Source organism: Petromyzon marinus, chromosome 68, assembly GCF_048934315.1.
Source record: "Petromyzon marinus isolate PM22_M1 ecotype Great Lakes invasive population chromosome 68, UKy_Petmar_22M1.pri1.0, whole genome shotgun sequence".
Lineage (NCBI taxonomy): Eukaryota > Metazoa > Chordata > Hyperoartia > Petromyzontiformes > Petromyzontidae > Petromyzon > Petromyzon marinus.
In genome coordinates, this window is record NC_133734.1 from 5,739,936 (window position 1) to 5,758,034 (window position 18,099).

At 48.0% G+C, this 18,099-nt stretch overlaps 2 protein-coding genes across 3 annotated transcripts in view; both read left to right on the forward strand.

Moving 5' to 3' along the window:
- Positions 1-18,099, forward strand: part of LOC116956853 (uncharacterized) — a 40,213-nt gene that overhangs the window by 20,859 nt on the left and 1,255 nt on the right. The window contains exons 8-10 of the mRNA XM_076054930.1: positions 2,873-3,191; positions 4,482-5,003; positions 5,811-6,243. Of these exons, the coding sequence (XP_075911045.1) occupies positions 2,873-3,191; positions 4,482-5,003; positions 5,811-6,243 (1,274 nt within the window). The remainder of the gene's footprint in view (positions 1-2,872; positions 3,192-4,481; positions 5,004-5,810; positions 6,244-18,099) is intronic.
- LOC142906628 (uncharacterized) overlaps positions 13,791-18,099 on the forward strand; it is a 90,664-nt gene continuing 86,355 nt past the window's right edge. For both annotated transcript variants that reach the window (XM_076054849.1, XM_076054850.1), the window contains exon 1: positions 13,791-14,295. The gene's annotated coding sequence lies outside the window, so the exon portion shown is untranslated. The remainder of the gene's footprint in view (positions 14,296-18,099) is intronic.

An 18,099-nucleotide genomic window follows, 5' to 3' on the forward strand; every position in this document is an offset into this window, starting at 1 on the left:
TTGAAACCTTCTGGTGCCAAGCCATCAAGATTATATGGCTTACCAAAGATACATAAAGAAGATACACTCCTTTGTCCCATCGTCTCTACTGTTGTATATGTGGGTCATGAAAATTTTATGAAAATAATGAAAGTTAAATAAAATTTAAAATTTGTTAATTTGTGTAATTTTGCGTAAAAATTATGCTAATTCAAGAGATAATCGTATTAATTTATGCGAGTGGGTGTGGTTATGTTAATGACAGCCTTTTTGATAATCAAGCCCCGCCTCATTGACGAGGGTTGGTTATCAATCGGGATACTACAATTAATTGTATGCAGTTATGCTAGTGTGATGCGAGTATGCCCGAGTCAACTCGGCGTCGTTGTTTAACTTCGTATTATCGATCAGTATAATACAATTATTTTTGCTTTAACATTTATTGAGTATGGATTAGGGTGTTTACATAAGGTCACCAAGTTCATATCTCATCGCAGAACCAGTTCTTATGCATAGATTATAGGAAAGAATCACACCACAACTTCTGCATTAATCAATTTATTTCCTAATTAAACCTTAACTCTAATATAGTATGTGAACTCTCAATCTCGGAACTTTAACACTATATCAATACAGCATCATCAACGACTGTCTAATTTCACTTTAACAACGGCACATGGATTCCTTTTCCTGCATGACACGAGCCGTTGGTGAGAGAGAGAGTTAAAACATGCATATGCTATTATAAACAAAAACCTTCACTTATATGCAAGTTCATATATCTTCTTTGGTTCTTTCGGTAAAGTCACGTAGAATGAGAATAAAATAATAAATTGATAAAATAAAATAACACAATAAAATTCTAACGACGTTTCGGCCACAACACAAGCGGCCTTCATCAGGTGAAGGGACGAGACTGTCTGAAGGACAGCGCTGGAGCGAAAAAGCCACGCTCAGATCGCAACCTTTAAGCTGTGTGAGAAGGAACAAAGCGCCTTGATAAAGGAATTAGCATAGAATTTAGCATTGAAATAGCTGAGTGATTAGCTTGTGACTGGTCGCAGAAATAGCTATGTTAAAGTCAGAGCATACACATTCACAGAGGCACCTAGTACAAATCAAACAGGAGAATTTAGCATTGAAATAACTAGGAGAATTTAGCATTGAAATAACTGAGTGATTAGCTTGTGACTGGTCACAGAAATGGCTATGTTGAAGTCAAAGCCTACACATCTGAGCTATTCACAGTAACCGGGTATACACTACAATATATAATGAATACTATATAGTGAACCAATAAAAAAACTAAAATATAAATTACCTCAATGTTATCAATAAACTCTATATATTCTCCAATCAGCTAAGCTACCAACAATAAGTCGTTATATATCACAATGCTATAAGGCGAAAAAATGGGTGGATTCTTACCCTCAACTTTAGCAACACGGATAGCTACGGGCCCCGTTCAGACGGACGAGTTCATCCATGGTCGGAACAGAGGAGGGGAGAGAGACAGCTGCGAGGCGCTGTTATACTCCATGGTGTAAACTATACCATTAACCGTGGCGTGAGAGGTATTAAGAGTCAATGCCAGCGAAAGAGCTGCGGTCTGAAGGTCAAATAAACGTCGTGATTTTTGTTGTTTTATGTTTTTTACCTACGTGACTTTACCGAAGAGAACCAAAGAGTATGGATCCTTGCAGTCACGAAAGCTTTAAATCTAGAACAGTACATAAAATCCGTGATCTAGTCCCGTCTGTAAAATATGTGATACAAACTAAGTTGCCTCTATGGTAGCAGTTACATTGGAGAAACCAAACGACATATCTCGGACCTCATCCGTGAACACAAAGCAGACCTAAAACACGGTAGGACCAACACCTCGGCCGTGGCAGATCACTGTTATAATTGAGTAGGCTCACATGACATTCACTTCTCCAAGACAGAGGTTCTCTGCAAGCCATCTGGCTACCATGAGAGATTCGTTCATGAGGCTATCCACATATACAAACACAGAGACAATTTCAACCGAGAAGATGTATTCTGGCTTAGCAATCATTGGAAGGATTTGGTAAACCATTTCGGGTCTTAATTGATAGTGTTCACGCTTACGATGACTTTCAGACCGCATTCCATTCTCTTTCTCTCTCCGCCCTCCTCCGTTCCGAGCATAGAAGGACTCGTCCGTCTGAACAACCGCCAGTTGCTGTCCATGGTGCCAACATTAAGAAAAAAACGCCACTTTTTTCAAAATTTCTTGCTGTGGTTTTCACACTTGATGATAATTGCTTGTGTTGCAATCGAAACTTCGAGATAATTTTATTGTTTTATTTTATTATTTGGCTTCTACGTGACTACCGAAAGAACCAATAATATGAATCCCTGCAGTCACACTTGGAATATCTTCACGCGAGCATCTTTCCCATTACAGTGTGTTCAGTGATGATGGAGCAATGCCACAATTTCCGACGCAAGATGCACAATTAGCAGCTGATCGCTTTGTGCGTTTGACCAGCGGCTCTCAAAACTGATTATAATATAAAAACAGCCTGCCGTAACTACAACACACAGCAGCCATGTAATATCAACGTTTACCAAAACGTTACCCAGCTCGAGAATGAAGGAGGAGAACAGCGAGAGAGAGAGGTGGCTGTATCCTTTGTTACGTTATTGATGAACGTTGATGTGTGGATGTGGGCGGCCGGTGTTGCAATGGAGTAGTTGAATCGAGTGAGAAGTCGAGTGACTGGCTGTGATCAGAATAAATGGGAGGCTGATCAATGCTCGTGTGCGGTCGATGGATGGCTCCCTATTGGTCAGCCGTGTTGTGCGTGATGATGATGATGATCTGGTGATTGCTGCACTCTCACTTGCCGTGCCTTTACTCTGGCAGATGGCAAATTATTTCATCTTTAAAATGATCAGGCAAGGCCAAAAAGGCAACTGGAAGGACGTCGAGAGGGAGTTGCCAGAGTTGCGAGAGTGGATCGGCAAAACTCCCTCCCTTTTCCTGCACGAGCTGAAGAGGAGGAACGTGGTTACAGAAGAGGAGTACTGGAGGGCGTTTACAATTCCCGACGCTGACATGCGCGCGGACTCAATCCTGTTGCCGGTCATGAGACGAGGTGGCGGCAAACACCGAAAGCTGCTGGAGACACTCGAACAACAGCGGAGCAGAGAACGGCATTTCCTGGACATGCTGATGTCGTGCCGTGCGTACACTTTACACTCTCGTCAGCGTTGCAATCCATGAAACGTAGCCTTTATTCACTTTTGCAGGCCAGAGCACTTCGTAATAATAATTTTATTAAGCGACATTTATGCTAATTCAATCCCACAGCACTGTACAAATCCGATTATGTATAGCAATTACTGAGCATATGAACACCCTCAGAAAGTTAAATAATAATAAAATACATAAATATTACCAAAACTAAAGAGAAGCAAACAACATCGACCAAAAAAAAGTTATCACAACAGGGAAATCCTTCACAGGCAGACTAGTGGTGGAGTGGCCAAAAGATATTGCGACTAATTTAGGCCGATCTCAGTGGTCACTGAATACATATCATACTTATCCCCTTTACATAATGATCATTAGCCAAGGTCAATCCACTGCTGGATGAAGATCTTCCCAAGCCACCAATACCTCCCATGACTCTGCTATGCAACGATCCGCTTAGCACTCGCGCGCGAGCTGATTTAACCGCCGGCAGTAGCTCCATGCGTATATTAACATACATCCGCAGTTAGATGTAGCTTCGGGCAAAGCAATATTTTAAATGCATTTCGGAAAAAGTAAGCTTAGTATTCCTCAATTGCCTGCTTGCATTCCGGGGAGCCTCGATAATCAATGTTCAAGCAATATGGCATGGCACCACTTGCTCCGAATCTGTCGCGTTGTAATGGTTTGGTACACGACGAGGCAATACTGCTGGGTACAGCACAATGAGTGGTCACCAGTAGTAGAGTAAACTATACTAAAACTATTTTTTTCAAGGAAACTATTTAATTTTACTGGGTAAAGCCCCACTGAGTTGATATGTAATAGCCATTTTTCAGAAGTGACCTGGCCATTACAAATGATAGATCAACCAAGTGGCTGATATCATCATCATGTTGACATTTATAGCAGCCTAATACTCTAATCGCGTAATATTAATTCTAAACGCGGAGAAAAATCCACGGGGAGAGAGATACACAGACTCCAAATATAAAATAGAGTCAGGGTCGGGATTGAACACGCGACCTCATGCATACCAGGCGAGGTAGTTAACATCTCCTAACCACTGCGGCAAATGTAACCAGCTTTGGAAGGGAGGGCCAAATAACTTCAAGAGGGGGGCTCTGATGCTGCTTCTAGTCGAGATCCTTCCACCAGCAGTGGCATGAGCAAGACATTTACAGGTGCAGCTTTGCTTCTCATGGCGACCACTTAATCATGGCTGACGATAATGAGTCGTGATTGTAAAGATTTACACAATGATTTGCTTATCTTGCAGATTTGTGCTCGCCCACGCTGAACCCCAACTCGGCACATCGACAGCTTAAAGTTTGTGACGATCACAGCACAGTGACGTGGAACCAGGAAGAGCAGCCTTACTCTGATTGCGCAGAGAGGTTTGAGTGGTGGCCAATAGTCCTCTGCTTTGAGAACTTCTCGTCAGGAGACCACTACTGGGAAGTGGACATGAGAGCCTCTAGAAACTGTTCTATAGGCGTCGCACGTGAGTCGATTCCTCGGAAATGTCAAGAAAAGTCTGGCAGGTTGGGCTGGAATGAGCAGTCTTGGGCGTTTATTCAATGGGATTCGAATTACTCTGCAAGACATGGCGACCAATCCATTGCTTATCCAGAGATTACGCATTTGGAGAGAGTCGGCATTCGCTTGGATTTCAACGCAGGAAAGCTTTCGTTTTACAACGCCAACACCATGGAGCTGTTGCACTCATTCAACGACATTCCAAGTGAGCCGCTCTGTCCGGCTATGCAGGTGAACTCGGCCTCAGTCACGATTTACGAAGGTGAGTACAAGGGCGTGTCATGCATAGGGAATCATTGGCATTGACTTGGTGTGTGTTCATACCCAAAAGGTAAAACACGGTTCAGAATCGTCGCCGTCGGCGATGTAGCCACAGCAGTAGAGCACCTGAACATCGCATTTGTTGATCCACTGCTGAGTGAGTGACCACCCACATCCTATGGGTCGGTCGTGGAGGTTATTTGGCCCTCCTTCACCTGCTATGTGTGTGTGTGGTGGGGGTAGTGCAGGCGAGAGAGCCTAGATGCGAGGTTATAGCAGAAAAGCGTGGGGCTGGGAGCGAGGGTATCACCGAGCTCTGTGTTTATGTATAATGCAAACACTGCAACATCAACATCCAATTCTCTGAAATTTCCTATTGAAGCTTGATTTGGGTATTTTAATTTTTGTTAATTTAATTCTAAATTTGGGAGCAGAAATTCCGAAAGATGAAAGCAGAAATTAAGCAAAAAAACCAAACAATTACAAAAAGTGATGGAGGAGGTGGCTGTTCTAAATTGTACTTGGAGATATAAAGATAATATATAAATCAAAGAGTGGTTATGGGCACATTGGTGGCTGTTGGTGACAGACGGAGATTGAGTGATATCAGTTAATGTGCAGAAATATATTGCGACAGTGAAATTGATTGTCAGCGCAGCACCATAATAAATGTAGTGGCTTGGGGAGACCTCCCAGCGATGACTTACAAATAACGTATGATGATAATAATAATCGTGACGAAGGCATTCAACAATTGCAATGTTAGAACTCAAATTTGTTTTGTTTATTCTTGCAAATTTTATAACAGCTCAATCATTGAAGAACCTGATTGTGGATGAGAGCAGAGAAGATATTCGGATTTGTGATCACTTTGCAAACAGTGGAGATCATCGCACAAACAACACCGATTCAGAGAAGGGTGACAGCGAAGATGAATTGCTCAGAACGACGACGGAGGAACCTCCGGTGGCACGAGAGTTGATCGGTAGGATCCCTGCACTGCTACATCACGAGTTGCTCGTCCAGGGTCTCATCACACAATCCGAGCTCTCAGAAGTCTATTCCATACCCAGCGCATCAGCACGAGCTGACTTCATCATAAGCCGTCTCGTTTGCAATAAGAAAAAGAAGCTGCAACTCCTAGAGATTCTGCATCAACATCGTGAAAAGCAAGAGGCATTCCTGAAAATGAGGAGCGAGTACGTGAAAATGAGGAGCGAGTACGTGAAAATGAGGAGCGAGTACGTGAAATGCTGTACACGCCACACCACGTGCATTGCTGAGTGTATTAATGCATCATCTTTAGCACTCAACTCTAATACTGATGCACGATGAAGAAAGATATCTGTATGAGATATGAACCCTTAGTACAGTGCAATAAGTCAATGGTTAGGGTTGTAGATGCATTGCTGAAAAGCGCTGCGTTAAGGGAAAATGCGTTCATGTATTGTGGCAGTAAACTGGAGTACGTGGAAAAAACCCACGAGCATCAGAATCTTTATCCTGGATGAGGACTCCGATGAGCTATGAAGCTTTTTTTCACAGATTTCCGGTAGGGACACGGAGCCAGTGAGTTACATCAACACCAAACAATAAGTATGAAGCAGGTAACACGTAATCCCCCTATAGATGGATTCCAGATGAAGATTAATCCACTTGCTGTACTGCTATACCCTGGCATTGCAGCAGGTGGCGACTTTGTCGCCCTTGCGTAGGGAGTTTCACAAATCGTTTGTGATCCACCAACCCTCGCCCCCAAAGTGCTGGATTACCGGCGGCGCCATTGGTAACGACCAGACGTGTCCTGAAGCCATCAGACAGTTTGGTGAACAGTTGACTGAGAGTGAGATTGGGTCAGTCGGTTGATATGCTTGGGCGCTATTTGATTTGCCTTTCATAGTCAGGGTGGAACCTAGGGCAGAAACCTAGGAAACCTTGATAAAGACTACGTCAGCTGTGTAAATTGCAGCCTGGTACGCTAAAACTTTCAGCAAATGTTTGTACTTCTTACTGACATATTGCCAATTGCAAGGTATATTTCTCAAATGATAATCAATGTTCGCTTAACACAACATGTGCATTGTTATCGTTTACAGGCACTTGCTCGCCGACTCTGAACCCAAACACTGCACATCGGAACCTCCAGATTTCTGCCGACTTTAAAACCGTCAGGACTTCCACACACCCAACCTTACCCTGACAATTCAGACAGGTTTGACCACTACCGAGTAGTCATTTGCTCTGAGAAATTCGTGTTCGGTCGCCACTACTGGGAGGTGGACGTGAGAGGTTGTGAGAAATTCGTCATCGGTGTCACGTATGACTCAATACCACGGAAAGGTTATGACAAAGCCTGTAAAATTGGGTTCAATGAAGTTTCGTGGAGCCTTAAGAAATGGGGTAATGCCTACAAGGCGGTACATAACGAGACGGAAACAAAACTGATGGTGCGAGATGCTCCCAAAAGAGTCGGGGTTCACGTGGACTGGGAGGCGGGCGTCTTGTCATTCTACAGCGCCGACTCCATGTCGCTGCTGCATCGATTTCAAGGAAAATTTGATCGAGAGCTGTACCCTGCAATGGCCGTGCTGCGTAGAAGTCTCTCAATATGCCCCTTGCCGTACGCAGACGCTCGTCGTTAGTGATGAGAGGCTCCTATTCGAGCAGTCTCCCATGCGACCCCTGTATGTATGTAGAGTAATCCCTGGCCAACCGCGAGGGTTCAGGTTCCTGAAAACCCTCGCGGTTTGGTAAAGTTACAGGGGGCCTATGGGTTGTAGGGGGGTAGGGGAACCACGGGTGTGGTTAGTCTCATCAGAGCTTAACTAAGTTGCCTATAATTAACTAAAATATGTTACGTAATAAAAAATAAACACGACTTTAACTTTACATACCTTTTAATATTAACGACGATTAAAATTAAGAAGTATTAACGACGATTATGATGACAATGAGAAGATGGGGGGGGAGGTCTGGTTAGAAGGAGGAGGGGCTCAGCCCAGCCACGCCCCCTTCCTCAAGACCACAGACGCAACTCCCTCTCACTCTCACCACTCGTTGCATGCTTGGGTCCATGAATAAGGGCAAAATGATTGTGCACCATGAAGTACTGTACAACAAAACAGACGGCAAGCTGATCACTTGAGCAGCGCCATGGCCCCATGGAATTTGTATTACATTTCGCGGTTCGCAGAGCATACAAAACCTCTGTATTGATGTCAGGTGTTTACGTATTTTTATATTAATCTGTTCATATAGTCGATCGTGCTGCTTATGAATCAATGTTATGCTAATGTACGATTTTATAATTTCTGAGATTCTGTGTATACGGTATTCCGATGTCCTATTTCATCTTTAACTTGATTCTGTGAGAGTCATATTTTGTATTAAACTCCATACAGTGAGTGCAAACAAAACCATTGAATTCCGATAGAGTACATCATCCTAAACTTGACTGGGGGTGAGCAGCTACAAAACGGGATATATTTTTTTGCGAGTATTAAAGTATGAAAACATAACAAGAGGTTTTAACCCTTTCAGGCACTAAAACATTCGTGTTAAGATGTTAAAACATCAAATAGAAACCTTCTACAAGGAACTGTGTCACTGCGTTAACCACACACAGGGTCCTTGTGGTGAACATGCAAAAGTGCTGCTCGCCTTTGAGCGTTCTATGGCCTGACACTGGTGGTGAGACTGGGCCCTAAAGAAGTCTGCTGTCTCTGGTGTGGACCAATCAATCTCAGAGACAAAACCATTTATTATTATCAGAGCAAGTTTTTGTTTGAATGTTCACCACAAGTACTGCGTGTGGTTAATGCAGACACGATTCCTAGCATGAGGTTTCTATTTGGTGTTTGAACATCTTAACACGACTGTTTTATGCCAGAAAGGGCAATACAACCTGCTCTTATTTTTCTTGCTTTGACTGTGAGGGTCCGATCTGATATTGAACTTCATTCAGTGATTCCCCACCCCACATTTTGGTTGGCTGGAAACGCAGGGACATCTGCAGACTGTCAGAAGCCTATCGGCTCCAGGGAGAAGGGGTGGGAGTGGTACCAGACCGGTAACCAGGAAACTCTGAAATGGGTTTTGTGCGGCATGACATCGCTCAGCAGAGCTGGGCACAAATCTGGCGAGCCCCAAAATACGGTCCAGGAGCTCCCTCACTTAAATTCATCCAGTTGCAAACGACCAAACTTGAGAAGCGCTCACCCCAGGTCAATGTGCAGCTGAGTTGACTTTCAAAAATTAGGCCAGGGGCCTCCGGTTGGAAAAAAAAATATGCCTCGTCGAAGATGGGTCCGGGAGGCGGAAGGGGTTTTAACCAATCGTAAGGAAAATATTTGAAAGGGGAAAAAATTCCGGAAACTGATGCGAGCCCGGAGGCGATAGAAAGTTTTTAAATGGGGCTCCGAGGAGCATGAAAGGGGGTAGAGCACGAGGAGTGGGGGGGGGGAGACGCTTGAGGGAAGGGGCGACTACACAGAGTGAAGAATCAAGTGCCGGGCCGAGTGCAGGTCGCTCTGTGTCTTCAATAAAGAGGCTCTGAGTACTCAGTCGTCAGTGTCACTTCACACGGAGCAATAAAAACGTGGGGGACACAATGTATGAAGGTGTCACCGGACTGCGAGCACGACGCAAATATATCACCCACACTGCCCAGAAATTGAGAAACTTTACCGTGATGTCACGATGGTTTTTCTTTTGCTTTCAATAAAAAAGTGAGGCACCTACGTTGGTGCCCATCAACATATAGAGGAGACACCGCAATTCCCCTTCCAGTCGTGGATTCATTTCGTTCCAAAGCAGCCACACCCAACCACTCCATACATGGGCATGCAATTAACTGAGATAACCAACTACTATCTCGTAGCGCAACATCTAGCGGAGACAGCAGCGACGACGAGACGAGTCCTCTCTTGGCTCCTTTTATGCTGCCAGCGTGACCTGTCCACCACAGTTGCCGCTGCTGTCCACCAGCCGGCACTATTACGCTACGTATGTACGTTGAACTTTTTTTGGCACTGTACGTAGACAACCGTGGATAATTGGTAGGTGCGGGAGGCAGGACAACACTGAACACAATCACGCTAAATAGGTTCATCATTAATCTTTAGATAATTACAAAAAAATAAACCAATAGACTTTTCTGAAATATTTTTTAAAGAGAATGGAGAGACCCCAACTGGTGTTAACCAAACCTCTGACCGATGTCATTGTTGTGCTTGAGAATGACAACAACAAACACAACTCTACAAAGTACGAGTTGAGATTTCAGAATGTTTTACACGGACAGACAAACAGGCAGAGGGACAGGCAGACAAACAGGTAGACGGACAAACACGTAGGCGTGGAGTTGATTCACAAGAACAATAAAGAAAGCAGAAGTGATGGGTAACTTCACATCTTGATTTGAAGCTTCACTTCACATGTTATGGCCGGTGACAAAGATCCCACGTGTATCCTTAAACAGACTCGTAGCGGGCAAGTGCTGTTAGCGAGAAGACACACATACACAACGACACACACACAGATACAGAGACAAAGACACACAGACACACACACAGACACAGACACACAGATACACACACAGACACAGACACACAGATACAACAACAACCGCCATTCGCCACTAAGTGGCGGTGACGTCACCACGACGCTTGTGCCAGGCTATGTGCACCCTGAGGCCACGTGAAGTGTCGAACGCCCGCTGGCAGGAGGTCACGGGGCAGACCCAGGTGCCACGGGTCGACTGACTGAGATGACTGGCTGATGCACCACCTGTGCCCCCTACTGTGCCAACCTGCTGTGCTTTAGCCACCCGGCGCTCCGCTCGCTGTTGTGAGCGTCGCTCCTCCGCCCTCCGTTGTTGTTGGAGGGCGACTGCCTCCAACTGCCCAGTAGCATCCTTCACGAGCCTCCTCCACAGAGGCCGATCTTGACACCGCTGGTACCAGTCATCGGCAAGTCCACTCAGCTCCACGTCCTCCTGTACCACATCACTCCATCTCTTCTCTAGCCCGTGCCGCGCCCGCTTAGCCCCCTCAATCCGGCCAAACAAAAGCTGTTTCGGCATGCGGTGGCTGGGCATGCGGGCTACATGACCCAGCCATCGCAGCCTTGCCTGCCGGAGGAGCTCACCGATGGGACCCTGCCCAGATCTTTCAAGGATTTGTGAGCTCCTCACACAATCCAGTCTGGTTAAACCCAGGATGGATCGTAGGCAGGCCAGCCTAAATGTTTCTAACCGGTGAAGATGTTCCATTAGGGGGGTCCACGTTTCGCAAGCGTAGAGAAGGGAGGGAATGACCGTGGCCGAGAAGACCTGAAGCTTAGTGCGGAGCGACAGACCAGGTAGCTTCCACACAGCGTTACGCAACCGATGAAAAGATATTGCCGCTCGACTGATTCGGAGTGAGACCTCTGCTGTTAAACTGGTGCCAGTCATAAGCACACTGCCCAGGTATGGGAAACTCTCCACTCTCTCCACAACTGCCCCATCACCGATTGGGAGTTGTGGGGGTGGAGTGTCCGATGGTACAAAATACCCAGGCAGGTGCTTGGTTTTGGTGGGGCTGATGGTAAGGCCCCACCTCTTAGTGGCACGCTCCAGTCTCAGCAGCAGCGTCTCCAACTCCTCCTCTGACTGAGCAGCTATTACCAAGTCATCAGCATACATAACGTGGTTGAGCAATAGGGAGCCATCCCTTGACCGCACCCGGGCATCGATTAGCCTCCCATTATATCTGTACCATATGGAGATTCCCCCGGTACAGCTATTGAAGGCTTCACGAACTACGTGGTCAAAATAGATGTTAAATAATGTGGGAGCCAGAGGACATCCCTGTCGCACCCCAAGGTGTACAGGGAATGGCTCTGACTCCCGGCCACGTAGTTTTACCCGGGCCCGCTCACCATTATGAAGGTCCTTAATGATCGTGAGCAGAGGGTCAGGTACTCCAAAAGCACGAAGAACGACCCAGAGCCCAGGCCTACTGATGGTATCATAGGCCTTGACCAGGTCAATAAAGCAGAGATGTAGGTCTTGTTGGAATTCCCTACACCTCTGCTGTAGCAGACGGACAGAAAATATGGCATCTGTGCAGGACCGCCCTTTCCTGAAACCGCATTGGGGCTCCGCAAGCCTCTCCTCAGCGTGCCTGGCAAGGCGATGCTGAATAATCCTTGCCAGGACCTTTCCCGGCACACTGAGGAGTGAGATGCCCCTGTAGTTGTTACAGTCTGTGCGGTCCCCCTTCTTAAAAAGGGGGACCACCAGGGCATCCTTCCAATCCTGCGGAACCCGTCCAGTGGTCCAGACTGTTGTTATGATGTCATATAGGGCAGTCTAAAAATACACACACAGACACACACACAGACAGACACACAGACATAGGCACACACACAGGCAACAACAACAACAACAAACGCCATTCGCCACTAAGTGGCGGTGACGTCACCACGGCGCTTGTGCCAGGCTAGGTGCACCCCAAGGCCACGTGAAGTGTCGAACGCCCGCTGGCAGGAGGTCACGGGGCAGACCCAGCAGGTGCCACGGGTCGACTGACTAAGATGACCGAGATTACTGACCAATGCACCACCTGTGCCCCCTACTATGCCAATTTGCTCTGTTTTAGCTGCATGGTGCTCCGCTCGTTGTTGTGAGCGTCGCTCCTCTGCCCTCCGCTGTTGTTGCTGGAGGGCGACTGCCTCCAACTGCCCCAGTAGCTTCCTCAACGTGCACCTAGCCTGGCACTGCCCAGTGGCATCCTTCACTAGCCTCCTCCACAGAGGGCGCGCTTAACACCGCTGGTACCAGTAATACTGGACGGGTGACTATAAACAATCTCAAAACTATGATCTGTTTTTTTAGGTAAAGTCACATAGATAGAAAAAAAAGTGAATAAGAATTAAAAATAAAAATACAAATAATACAGTCTACATTGGTGTTTTTTTTTATTATTATTTTTTATCTACTTGACTTTACCGAAAGAACCAATGAATTCCTGCAGTCACTAAAGTTTTACGTCAAAATGTAAACTATAAACTATTTACTAAGCTACTATTATTATGTTGCCAGGTAAGAACCCGCTGAGCTACGTGGCTCTTTTTCAAAAGCCACTTGGCCACGAATGGGAGCTCAACGCAGTGGCTGACATCGTCATCATCACCGTTGTGGAAACTTACAGCGGCAGACAAAGACTCATAGATACACATAGAGGTCCACAGAGACGCACATATATCCATATAGACCCATAAACTAAACTATTTTATGTACCAGGTGTAAGGCCCCACTGAGCTGTGAAGCTCTTTTTAAAAAGTGACTCTGGCCATCACAAATAATCGCAGCTCTACGCAGTGGCTGATTTCATCATCACTTAGGAATTTCTAGCAGCAAACAGAGACTCTGCACGCGTGGTGACGTTGATGGTAAATTTGGAGGGGAAAACCGGGGGAACCCGGAGAAAATTCCACGCGATCATGGGAAGAGAGACGCAGACTCCGCATTTACAGCAATAGGCATCGTCAGGGTTGGGACTGAATCCACGACCTCCTGTAGACCAGGCGAGGTAGTCAACATCTCACCACCGTGATGATGCTGATGAGAGAGACACTCACAGACTCCACATCCACAAGGGCATCGTCAAGGTCGGGGAACGAACCCACGACCTCTTGTACACCAGGCGAGGGAGTGAATATTCGGGTCATCTCCACATCCTCTCTCTCACAAAAGGAAATCCGTGTCACCGCCTGCCGCTAGAGGCTCGCGACGGAGCGATAAGAATCAGGAGCGGTCGTTAAACCGAAACTCAAGGACAGGGAAGTCTTCAGTCCCACGCGAACAGGAAGCAAGGAGCTCGGTGACCTCGGGGGGGTTGTTAAGAGACACACCGAGGCTGTCTGTGTGTCTGTGTCTGTCTCTGTGTCTGTCTGAGGCTGTCTCTGTGTCTCTGTGTCTGTCTGATGCTGTCTCTCTGTGTCTGTCTGAGGCTGTCTCTGTGTCTGTCTGAGGCTGTCTCTGTGTCTGTCTGAGGCTGTCTCTGTGTGTCTGTGTCTGTCTGAGGCTGTCCTTGTGTGTCTGTGTCTGTCTGAGGTTGTCTCTGTGTCTGTCTGAGGCTGTCTTTGTGTGTCTGTGTCTATCTGAGGCTGTCTCTGTGTGTCTGTGACTGTCTGAGGCTGCCTCTGTGTGTGTCTGTGTCTGTCTGAGGCTGTCTCTGTGTCTGTGTCTGCCTGAGGCTGCCTCTGTGTCTGTCTGGACCAGGCTGATCGTCATCCAAGTGGCACAGGTGAGACGCGGATGTTTGTGTCTGTGTATGTATGTGTATGTATGTGTGTGTCTGTGTGTGTTTCTGCGTGTGTATGTGTGGGTGTGTATCTGTGTATGTGTCTGTGTATCTGTGTGTGTGTATCTGTGTGTCTGTGTGCGTGTCTGTTTGTGTGTATCTGCGTGTGTTTCTGTGTATCTGTGTGCGTGTGTCTGTGTATGCCTGTGTATGTGTTTGTGTATGCCTGGCCTGGCACAAACGTCGTGTTGACGTCACCGCCACTTAGTGACGAATGGCGGTTGTTGTATGTCTTTGTATCCGTGTGTGTATCTGTGTGGGTGTGTTTGTCTGTGTGTGTCTGTTATATCTGTGTATCTGTCTCAGTCTGTGTGTGTCTTTGTGTATCTGTGTGTCTGTGTGTGTGTATCTGCGTGTGTTTCTGTGTATCTGTGTGCGTGTGTCTGTGTGTGTCTGTGTATGTGTCTGTCTGTGTGTCTGTGTATATGTGTCCGGCAAAACAACCCCCTACCTCCTCGCGGTGCCGGACGGGCAACTCTGTCGTGGACAGCGCTGTGGGGGGAGATCCAATTTTGATTGGCTCCTCCCCTCATGGCAAATGTGTCCACCACAGGGGCTAAACGGGGGCTCTGGACGGGTGCGAGGGGCTGGTAACCCCTCCACCTTCAATTAATTACCACGAAACTACGAATTCAACTGAAATATGTAACAACTAAGCTTGTGCCGGAGGCCCCGGGGGGCCAGGCGTCTATGACGTCTCCTGGCCAAACCCCAATTGGCGGAGCCAGGAGATTGAATACCTACCCTCGGGGCTACTCCAGAAACAACGAAAAGCCACTACGGTTGGCCACGTGGAATGTTCGAACGCTCACTGCAGAGGAGAGGCTGCCACTCCTCTGTCGGGAGCTGGACCGGTACCGCCTGGATCTATGCGGCATTCAGGAGGTCCGGTGGACCGGCTCTGGCTCCTGCCACCATGAGGGGTGGACAGTCCTCTACTCGGGGCAGCAGACTGCCAAACAACAGGGTGTGGGTCTTCTTTTGAACAAAAGAATGAAGGGGGCGTGGGAGCGTGGCGGTGAGGTGTGGGAAGCTGTAAGCCCCAGGCTACTTTGGGCTCGCCTTCCCATCAACCGGAGGCGAGGAATGGTGGTCGTGGTTACTTATGCCCCCACCGAAGATGAACATCCGTGGAGGGATGCAGGCAAAGCCGATGAGTCAGATGCCTTCTATGACCTCCTGTCACAGGTGCTGGCTAAAGTGGCCCCTCGGGATAGAGTCATCATGTTGGGTGACTTCAATGCCCGAGTTGGTCATGATACTGGCACCTGGTCTGGAGTGATTGGAGGGCATGGGCCAGATCAGCTCAATAACAACGGTAGGAGGCTGCTAGATTTTTGTGCAGCCCATGGGCTTGTAATTACCAACACGCTGTTCCGGCATCGGCGCATCCACACAACATCATGGATGCATGCCGGGTCCAAGCAAGAACATCTGCTGGATTACATAGTGACGGACCAGCGAATGCGAGCCCATGTCCTTGACACCAGGACCTACCGTGGAGCTGATCTGCCCTCTGACCATCGACTAGTCATCTGTAAGATGCGCCTGCCATTCTTCCACTCCGGTGGTGGGTGTACACCCAGGACCCCATTCCAACCTAAAGTGGCCTGGTCTCAGTTATCTGATGAAAGTTGCAAGCGAGAATTTCATCATCGCTTGCGGCTGGGATTGGCATCGTCCCCGACTCCTCCTGATGTCGAGGGTAAATGGGCGAGGTTTAGGACTGTGACTCATGCAGCTGCAATGGCTGCTTTGGGTACGCGGTCCAGACCTCCCCAGACACCCTGGATGATAGAGGAGTTGTTCACGATGGTTGAGAAAAAGCGACAGGCCCACTGTCATCGGCTACAGAATCCCACGTCAGAGAATGAGGAGGCTTACCGCAGCCTTCGCTCGGAGGTTCGGAGAGCCGTGAGGCGCTGCAAGGATGGGTGGTGGTCGCGGGTTGCTGAGGAGATGGAGTCTGCCTCAGTGGCCCGTGATCACAAATCTCTATTTAACTCCATCAAAAAAGTAACCTGCAGCGCCACACCTATTACCATCATTAGGGGAAAAAACGGTGATCCAATTTCCGACCCCCAGGAACAGGTTCGCAGATTTGCTGAGCATTTCTGTGAGATCCTGGGGGAGGGAAAATCCCTCAGCCAGGAAAACATCGTGGCACAAAGTGAGGATGACCCTGCTGAGGCTGCGGTGCCTCAAATATTGGATGAAGTCACCCCCTGTGAGTGGCTGGCTGAGGTGCCATCTGCTGAGGAAGTATTGAAGGCGATCCGGAGTCTGAGACCAGGAAAGGCAGCGGGCAGAGATGATCTCCCAAGCGAAATGCTGAGGGAGGGTGGCGTTTGTGCACAGACTGCCCTATATGACATCATAACAACAGTCTGGACCACTGGACGGGTTCCGCAGGATTGGAAGGATGCCCTGGTGGTCCCCCTTTTTAAGAAGGGGGACCGCACAGACTGTAACAACTACAGGGGCATCTCACTCCTCAGTGTGCCGGGAAAGGTCCTGGCAAGGATTATTCAGCATCGCCTTGCCAGGCACGCTGAGGAGAGGCTTGCGGAGCCCCAATGCGGTTTCAGGAAAGGGCGGTCCTGCACAGATGCCATATTTTCTGTCCGTCTGCTACAGCAGAGGTGTAGGGAATTCCAACAAGACCTACATCTCTGCTTTATTGACCTGGTCAAGGCCTATGATACCATCAGTAGGCCTGGGCTCTGGGTCGTTCTTCGTGCTTTTGGAGTACCTGACCCTCTGCTCACGATCATTAAGGACCTTCATGATGGTGAGCGGGCCCGGGTAAAACTACGTGGCCGGGAGTCAGAGCCATTCCCTGTACACCTTGGGGTGCGACAGGGATGTCCTCTGGCTCCCACATTATTTAACATCTATTTTGACCACGTAGTTCGTGAAGCCTTCAATAGCTGTACCGGGGGAATCTCCATATGGTACAGATATAATGGGAGGCTAATCGATGCCCGGGTGCGGTCAAGGGATGGCTCCCTATTGCTCAACCACGTTATGTATGCTGATGACTTGGTAATAGCTGCTCAGTCAGAGGAGGAGTTGGAGACGCTGCTGCTGAGACTGGAGCGTGCCACTAAGAGGTGGGGCCTTACCATCAGCCCCACCAAAACTAAGCACCTGCCTGGGTATTTTGTACCATCGGACACTCCACCCCCACAACTCCCAATCGGTGATGGGGCAGTTGTGGAGAGAGTGGAGAGTTTCCCATACCTGGGCAGTGTGCTTATGACTGGCTCCAGTTTAACAGCAGAGGTCTCACTCCGAATCAGTCGAGCGGCAATATCTTTTCATCGGTTGCGTAACGCTGTGTGGAAGCTACCTGGTCTGTCGCTCCGCACTAAGCTTCAGGTCTTCTCGGCCACGGTCATTCCCTCCCTTCTCTACGCTTGCGAAACGTGGACCCCCCTAATGGAACATCTTCGCCGGTTAGAAACATTTAGGCTGGCCTGCCTCCGATCCATCCTCGGTTTAACCAGACTGGATTGTGTGAGGAGCTCACAAATCCTTGAAAGATCTGGGCAGGGTCCCATCGGTGAGCTCCTCCGGCAGGCAAGGCTGCGATGGCTGGGTCATGTAGCCCGCATGCCCAGCCACCGCATGCCGAAACAGCTTTTGTTTGGCCGGATTGAGGGGGCTAAGCGGGCGCGGCACGGGCTAGAGAAGAGATGGAGTGATGTGGTACAGGAGGACGTGGAGCTGAGTGGACTTGCCGAT